This window comes from Aegilops tauschii, chromosome 2, assembly GCF_002575655.3.
Source record: "Aegilops tauschii subsp. strangulata cultivar AL8/78 chromosome 2, Aet v6.0, whole genome shotgun sequence".
NCBI lineage: Eukaryota > Viridiplantae > Streptophyta > Magnoliopsida > Poales > Poaceae > Aegilops > Aegilops tauschii.
The window spans coordinates 406,876,603-406,885,193 of record NC_053036.3 but is presented as its reverse complement, the minus strand read 5'-3'; the positions used below and the strand labels follow the sequence as shown (position 1 = coordinate 406,885,193).

General features: G+C 55.1%; 1 protein-coding gene across 1 annotated transcript; it reads right to left on the bottom strand.

Moving 5' to 3' along the window:
* Positions 1–1,834: 1,834 nt before the first annotated feature.
* LOC109763690 (putative lipoxygenase 5) lies at positions 1,835–6,205 on the bottom strand. The gene is made up of 7 exons (XM_020322550.4): positions 5,613–6,205; positions 4,704–5,222; positions 4,116–4,439; positions 3,909–3,994; positions 3,357–3,769; positions 2,999–3,265; positions 1,835–2,904 (listed from the first exon to the last, which is right to left on the bottom strand). The coding sequence occupies exons 1-7, from the start codon at positions 5,989–5,991 to the stop codon at positions 2,151–2,153; spliced, it is 2,742 nt and encodes a 913-aa protein (XP_020178139.1). The 5' UTR covers positions 5,992–6,205; the 3' UTR covers positions 1,835–2,150.
* Between the last annotated feature and the right edge of the window lie 2,386 nt (positions 6,206–8,591).

Sequence of the window (8,591 nt, the reverse complement as noted above, 5' to 3'; positions counted from 1 at the left end):
ATCTGTTACAAAACCGTATTCGCTCTGTATTCGTGACTGGTTTGCTCCGATTCTGTATTCGTATCTGGGCACTAACCACCCTGTCTCTGAATTCGAAAAAATATGGTCACGGGCATGGTTTCACTAATCCCCAATAGTATTCACTCTGATTCCATATTCGTATCTGTCCACTAGCCACCCCGTTTCTGATTCCGAGAAAAATATGGTCGCGAGCATGGTTTCACTAATCTTCGACCGTATTCGCTCCATTTTCAGCCCTACTTTTGAGGCACCACATCGACGGTGATGAGGCCAGTCATTGGAGCAACTAAGCAACCGAAGTGCAATTCTTTTGCATGGCTAATTTTTCAAAATAGGGTGTGGACTACTCATCATCTACAAAACAAAGGTTGGCCAAATTGTGGTCTATGCCAGTTGTGTAGAAGGCTTCAGAATCTTGAGACCGCCTTCTAGATTCATCACTCTTCTTTACCTAAAATCATTGTGGCCAGGATTAAAGGCAACCCAAACTTGTTGCCCCACTGCTGGCAATCATTTGAGATACTTAATGACCCGAGAGTAGACCTTTTTTCTTCTTTTCTACGACGTTTGTATGTAAATGGTTGCACTTCTCCTTTCATCAATGAAATGTGCCAGCACTTTTGTCCTTGTTTGAAAAATAATAACCAAAGATACCAAGACAGAAGCACAAACACACAAACAAACTTGTATCTTCGTTTTCCAGCAATTTCATAGTTTCAGGATGTGGGGGACACACCCAAAACATTCTAATTATATAGCTATCTGTTACATGGTAACATTTTGTTTTCTACCGATTTCATCTACCGGGTGTGTTCTTAGTGCTCCAGGGGACACATCCAAAACATAAAACAACAATAGGCACGAGTGTCAGATCTTCATTCGACAACTTCTCCGAGACCTCCCCCCCTCTCCTCGGTCACGGAAGTAGCAAAGCGACATGGGCATAGTGATGGCCTTTATCTTTACGTGGTGCCCAAGTCATGGACGTATATCTTCTTTAGTCCCGTTGCCTGCCTTTTGTGGAGCTGTGTACGTCAGGCTATGGGTCTGAGGGGCAAGGCTCAGACCAAGGTGACATTTTGGACACGAAGGCTCCATATACGAGGAGGGGGAGATGCCCATTTCTGGTTGGTGTTCGCGGCGATGATCTAGACCTTATGGATGACTCGCAATAGTATGGCTACCGAGAAGGATTTGTGTGACGTGTTACTGACTTTGTGTTTAAAATGTTGGTTTTATGTAGTACTGGCGTTTGTTCTGTAGGCGGCGGGACATGGAATCGCTGGGTGGCATGCTGGATGGTCTGCAGTTGGTCGCCTATCAAGTCCCGGCGCCCCCTAGTAGCTACCCCCCCCCCCCCCTAGGCGTCTTGCATCATTTTGTTTTTTTGTCATGTTTTTTTTTGTTGCCGCAGTAGACTTATTGTTTCCTTTCTTCATACTTGGATGACTTGTATATGAACGTGCGTTGGTGCTATATTTATAAAACGGGACAAAAACCTATTTTGAGATACTTAGCTAAACCATTCCGTTCTTTATTGACAGTCTACACAATTTTTCTTTTCGATATTTGGTATGCCTTTGTTCAAAGTTTTGCATTATGAGTTGGACCAATGGAGCTAGGCCAAGTGTGGATCTACTAATTGATATTGTACATATAGTTTACAGTAACATTACGTTTTGTTGAATTAGTTTCCATTATGATGTTGTTTTTTAATGTAGGCCAACCAAGTAAGCCAAGACAAAATTGACACTGAATTATTTTGAGGTCTTACTCTGAATTACTTTCCATTATTATGATGTTCTCAAGCATGTTTTGAGCTAGTACTCTGAATTATTTTCCATTGATTTACACACGTTTCAAGCATCTGTCGGAATCCCTTTACTATAGGAACTTACAAGATCATTTACACATTCCACTATATTAGCATGCCCCAATTTTTTAACAGAAAAAAAATGCAATTAAATCTTCTCCTATCTGGGCCCAAATCAATGGCGATTCGGCCTTCATGGCGAGGGCCCAAATCAATGGCGTTTCTCTCTTATATCTACTTTCCCTGAGACGTTCCCTGGCCAAAGTATATCGAGGCTGAAAAATTCCCACGGTCCCTTGAATTTACTCTCTGCGGGCTAGATGGTGACGCTGTTCGGGACGCCTCGGCAGGTGATGCCCGGCCCGGACGACGGCGCCATGAGCTCGTACGGCAGCACGCCGGCGCCACAGCGGTTGCGCCGGGCGGGGTCGGCGTTGCGCCGCTCGATCTCCTCCTCGGCGCGGCGCACCTCCGCCGCGAACTCTTGCGCAGCAGCCAGCGCCGCCGGGTCCGCCGTCCACTCCTCGTTGGGCCGCTCCCCGAGGTACTGCTCGTCGGCGGAGTGCGTGGACAGCGTGTCGATGACCGTCATGAACGTCGTCGTCTGCGTGAGGCTGGGCAGCGCCGACAGGTAGAACCGGTGCGGGTCCGCGACGAGGTGCTCGTACTCCGGGTCGCCCTCGGCCGGCACCAGCCGGCGCATGAGCGGCGGCCGGTTGGGGATGTAGCCGCCGAGCGGGTACTGGCCGAAGTTGAGCGCCGCGTGCTGCGCCGAGCACAGCCACACCAGCGTCGTGAGCAGGGACGCGAGGTCGCCGGCCGTCGTGAGGCGCGGCCACCACGGCGCGTCGCACTTGTCCGGGTGCCCCACCTGCACGGCCTCCGTGTACCATGACTGCAGCTCGTAGTCGTCCTGCACGGCCTCGTCGGAGGGGTAGTAGGCCGCCACGTAGGCCTCGCACCACCGCGCGATAGCCGACCAGAGGAGCAGCCCGTCGGTGGCGTAGGGGTAGTCCTCGATGAGCAGCCGGAGCCCGTGCGGCTGGCTCGCGTCCTCCACGGCCATACCTCTGCGACAAACCAAACATCAAATGAATCAGTCGCCTTCCTTTGCAACGGTCGACAGGAGCAGAGCCATTTGAATGAAGTGAAGCTTGTAAGTACCTTCTGATGAGGTCGGCGGGGAGGCCTTCCTGGTCGAGCCGCCAGAGGTTGTCGTAGGCGAAGGAGCTCATCTCCATGCAGTAGCGGCCGGGGGTGAACCCGGACTCGATCACGCCGTCTCCGTTGATGAGGATCTGCCGCGCCAGCGCGTTGATCTTAAGCGTGTACCGCATGTGCGGCTTGAGCAGCTTGAAGATGGGGTGCATGGCGCTCATCTGCCGGTGCGCCGCGATGATGAAGGGCTCCATGCACGCGTGCGTCCTCAGCCTGTGCCGCCAAAACGATCATTCAGCTCAGTTTGTCTGCAACCATCGCCGGCCATGCAAAAAACTGAATCGGAATGTTCAGAGAGGCGTACCAGTGGTTGATGAGCTGGTGGACGCCGGCGTCGTTGGAGCAGACATGGGCCTTGGCGAGCTGCCACAGCCAGATACTGGTGGCGTCGGCGGGGGGCGTGAACACCCGCTTGGCGCGCTTGCAGTCGTCGGTCATCGGCGGCAGGCACAGCTCGATGGCGATGGGCTTCAGCGTGCCCCCGGCCGTCAGGAAGAAGAGCGTGCGCGTCCCGTAGGCCTTGCGGCCGTCCAGCGAGTTGATCCGGTCCAGGAAAGGCATGAAGATGTCGTGGTAGTCCAGCATGTAGAGCTTGTTCTCCTCCAGCGCCTGCTGCACCGACATGCCGTCCAGGTTCCCGATGATGTGCTCCTCCGTGATGGCCGACTCCGGCGGGCCGTAGACGGCCGGGTCGAGCCTGCTCACCGGCGGGAACACCTAGAAAGAAAGAAGGCAAAACGCTTTCCTCAGGCCCATTGCACGCACAGAGAGAGTTTGCATACAGCAACGCACAGTTGTGCAGCTCTGTTTTGGAAGCTGCAGAGTTGCCGTGTCCCGCGCGAGAGGGACGGCTTACCTGAAGCCGCTGGATGTTGACGGGGTTGATGCCAGCCAGCGCCTGCCTCGCGAACTCGTCGTCGCGCAGCCACGCGAACTTGTCCTCTGCAACAACAGGCCAAGCCAAGAAAACAAAACAGCGTCAGTACAAAACAAGAAGCCATGGCGTATCTTATCGTATCTCAGTGGGTGATGGACGGATGATTCGGTTCGGTGGGCTTATTACTCTTGATGATGTCGGGGGTGTCGTAGCGGAGGAGGCCCTCGCTGTTCTCCTGGATCTTGCGCACGAAGGGGATCTTCTGGAAGAGCTGGTCGTGCAGGGCCTGCTTGAGGCGGAGGCCCTCCTTGAAGAGGTTGTCGACGTCGTGGAAGCCGGCGAAGTCGCGGCTGTCCGGCGAGACGGAGCTCACCAGCAGCGGCATGAAGTTGTGGAGCAGCGCCTTGATGGCGCCCTCGGACAGCATCTCGTTCTTGCCCTCCTCGAACTCCTCGTCCCGCGACACGTAGATGGGCTCCGGGTACTCCACCCTGCTCTCCGCGCCCTCGTCTGCACCCAAACCAAACGCAACGGCCGCGGCGGGTCAGTGTCAACGTCAGTGACGATCGGGTGGTTCGGATATGAAAGCAACGCGCCGGAGCCGGACCGACGGTTTCGCTCCCGCCATGTCGGGGACGACACTGTTGCTATCGCAGAATTTATTGGATGGATGGATGGATGGATCGGTGGAGTCGACGCCGACGGTGGTGCCGAGGCAAGGCGGCCATCAAGGAGAAGAGAAGAGAGGAAGAAGAAGAAGGGAAAGCGACTTGCCTGTGACGGTGCTTGGCCGGGCCGTCCGCATCCGCCGCGGGTACGGGAGCTTGTCGCCGCCGAGGACGGGGCGCTCGAACCCGGCGCCCTTGTCCGGGTTGCCCAGGTCGTTGTACACGTCGTAGTCGTAGGCCCGGTGGGTGGTCTTGCGCACGCCGGTGCCGCTGCCGCGCAGCTCCTTGAGCTCCCGTCGCCGGAGCTCCCTCAGCCCCGGCGGCGTCTTGGACGGCAGGTAGGGCTTGTTGGTGAAGAAGACCCGCGGGGCGGGGTCGACGCGGGTGGGCTGGACCCACGAGTTGCAGGTGAAGTGCGCCGGGCCGGACGGGAAGCCCTCCACCAGGATGCTCTCGATGAAGAACTCGCGCTGGTGCCGGTTGAGGACGGTGACCGCGCCCGGCTCGCCGAAGGCCGCGTCGACGGTGAACCCCGCCGTGTACACCACCAGCTCCGCCTTGACGTCCCGCTTCTCGAACCACCCCACCAGCCTCGACTTCCTGCTCTTCTTGGGGCCTCCCTTTCCTGGCAACAGCAGAGAAAAGCGAAGATCCACTCAGCTCAATGCATGCGTCCATCCAATGATTCGCTCTGATTTTGATACTCGAGACAAACATGCCACATGCGAGAAGAGAAAGAAGAAAAATCAAATGAATAAACAGAGCGACGGGTAGGTTGGTGGCCGTGCGAGCGCGCTCGCTCGGCTTCCATGTGGACACGATGACTCGAAAACGAAGGCGCGCGCGCACGCGCAGGTCAAGAGACACCAGCTGGAATATTCTCGCCCCTGGAGCTGAGGCGGCGAACGGAAAGCGGGGGAGAAGAAAAGAAGAAGCTCGATTCAAAGATGCAGCCCACGAGGGCGGCGGAATTCAAACGCGGCAGGGAAGCTTCGCGGCGGGGACGGGGGCTTACTCGGGTCCGTCTCCGTGCTGATGAGCTCGAGCAGGACGCTCCGGCCGACCCTGTCGGCGTAGGCGTCCATCTGCTCGGCGACCTGCTCCTTGACCTCCACCTTGCGCTTCCGGCGCACGGTGACCACGGCCCTCGCCGCCACGCTCTGCGGGTGCGCCTCCGGCCGGGCCACCCTCTCCGCCGGCGCCGGGGTGAGGACGACCCGCTCGGCCAGGGCGCCCACCGGCGCCTTCGACCTCACCGTCCTCCTCGACGGCCTCCCGCCCAGGCTCGCGAAGCAGAGCCCGCCGCCCGCGCGCTCCCGGCCGCCGCGCGGCGCCGCGGTGCTTGCAGAGCCTGCCTGCAGGAGCGATCTCCCCAGCAGCTCCATCGACGCCATGACCGTAGAAAGAAGCTCTCCCCCTCGTCGGCGCAGACCAAGGTTGAGATCGCCGGACACGAAATGGGTCAAAGCAGCTGGCCGGGAAGGGGGGGTATGTTTTGTTTCTCGCTCTGGATCGTGGACCGGACACCAGCCCCTGTTTTCTTCTCTGCTGCCTTTCTCTCTCGTAGTGGGGGCTGGGAGCGCATTATATATAGGTCGCGCGCGCTCGCGGGGAGCTTGGGCAGGAGGAGAGCGAAGGGTATCTAACCCAGAGCGGCAGAGGGAGCGCGCGGTCGTGCGAGGGCTGGGAAACCACGAGCGCGACGTGGAATCATCCCCGCGCCGGCCACACGTGTTCCATACATGCATCCTCTATACGCTGAATAGAAAAGGGCGGGCGAGCGAGCTGCCGGTGCGGGGCCGAGCCTTCGACGCAGGTGAGGTGCCGGTGCCGCTGAAGCGCGGGGATGGTTTTTTTGTGGCTCATGATTCGGACAACAAAGCCCCCCGGTACGCCTCAATAAAACCCAGGGGGACGGGCGGGGCCGTCGGGTGGTTCGTCGGGCGGACCCACCGCCCCTGTTTCATCATCGTTTTAGTTGGTGTTTGTAGGTGCATCTCGATGAAAACCGGTGAGCCCCGACAATTCGACGCATTGGTACGCCAAGCATCGTCTGTTCTTAAATCAGTTATTTGGTAGTACAGAGAACATTGGAGGTAGTAACAAAAATTACTAGTGTATAACAAAGCGGTTGCCCATGTATATAAAAAAAAGCACGACTCGGTCTCTCACGTGCATTCTCGTAATACTTTAGTGGACGTGATCCAACCATTCATACTTTTTTTTAAAGAAAATGCATGCGCCCGACTTTATAGATAAAGTCATAAGGCAGAGTAGCAACACACAGAACCAACCAGACAAATAAACGGGATGAACCACAAACATGGACCCATCCGAAGTAAAAGAAGGAAAGATACATGGCACCCTAGCCAGCACACGGCACGCAGGCCGGATAAAGTTCATACGCCAAGACATACGAGCCAAAGAGAACGCAAAAGCAGCTAAGCATCCCGCTCCTGTCTGCAAAGAGAAGATGCCGAGGCCCGAACTTTAGAGATCAGCAGATTCAGAGCATCCTGGTCCTCCTTCTTAGTCAATGATTTCCACTGCTGCAAGAGAGCATATGATTTAAATAAGCAGTCAGCAGGTTTAGCAGAAACACATGCTCAATGGTAAACTTGTTCCTAGTCGTCCAAAGGGACCAGCAAACCGCTCCCAAACCAATCCAAAAGACCCGTTTGGTAGCGCCTGTCGGGGAGTTAGCAAGGGCCCGGAGCTCAGAGAAGGAGGATGGGTCCCATGAGACCTGGAGCCACTCTCTAACAGAACTCCAGATCAACTTAGCCATAACACAATGGAAAATAATGTGATCCGTATCCTCCACGACACCACAAAGGGCGCAAAACTCCGATCCCGGGCCATTCCTTTTGCGAATTTGGTCTGCCGCTGGCAAACGTCCCCTAATAGCTTGCCAGAGGAAAATCTTAACTTTCGGGGGGATCCGGGCCCTCCAAACCTGGGAAAATCTGCTAGTAGGGGATCCACCAATAAGCTTAGAATATAAAGATTTAACCGAGAAACGACCAGAAGCAGAGTGGGGCCAGACCACCGAATCCATATTCTCCGAGAGCATAGGGAAGAGGAGTGTGGAAAAGTGGTGGTAGGAGTTGCGAAATTGTCCCTAAGCAATTGACTACTTTACTAGACCGATAGCAAGTATTATGTGGGAGAGGCCACTGCTAGCATGTCATCCCTTACTTGGAATTCTATGCACTTATGATTGGAACTATTAGCAAGCGTCCGCAACTACTAACGTTCATTAAGGTAAAACCCAACCATAGCATTAAGATATATTGGTCCCCCGTCAATCCCGTATGCCTCAATTTCTATGCTAGGCTGAAGCTTCTGTCACCCTTGCCCTCCAATACATAGTCCTATCAACATACAACTAACCCTATGGTGTGATCCACGCGCGCGCTCATATGATGGGAACCAAAGGACAGCAACATAATCACAAGCAAATTAAATCAATCATAGCAATTCATCAACCACCGATAGGACAACGAAAATCTACTCAGACATCATAGGATGGCAACACATCATTGGATAATAATATGAAGCATAAAGCACCATGTTCAAGTAGAGGGTACAACGGGTTGCGGGAGAGTGGACCGCTGTAGATAAAGGGGGGAAGGTGATGGAGATGTTGGTGAAGATGGCGGAGGTGTTGGTGAAGATCGCGGTGATGATGACGGTGGCCACGGCAGCGTTCCGGCGCCACTGGAGGAGAGGGGGAGAGGGGGGGCCCTTCTTCCTCTTCTTCCTTGAACTCCTCCCTAGATGGGAGAAGGGTTTCCCCTCTGGTCCTTGGCCTCCATGGCATGGGAGGGGCGAGAGCCCCTCCGAGATTGGATCTGTCTCTCTGTCTCTCTCTGTTTCTGCGTTCTCCCTGCTGCCCTTTCACCGTTTCGTATATATATGGAGATCCGTAACTCCGATTGGACTGAAACCTTCGCCGTGATTTTTTACCAAAAATTAGCTTTCTTGCGGCCGA

Coding starts and splice junctions, on each gene's coding strand:
- LOC109763690 (XM_020322550.4), bottom strand. CDS start 5,991: ATGGCGTCGATGGAGCTGCTGGGGAGATCGCTCCTGCAGGCAGGCTCT. Junction 5,223..5,612: donor CAGCACGGAGACGGACCCGA/GTAAGCCCCCGT, acceptor TGCTGTTGCCAG/GAAAGGGAGGCCCCAAGAAG. Junction 3,995..4,115: donor CACCCCCGACATCATCAAGA/GTAATAAGCCCA, acceptor CTGTTGTTGCAG/AGGACAAGTTCGCGTGGCTG.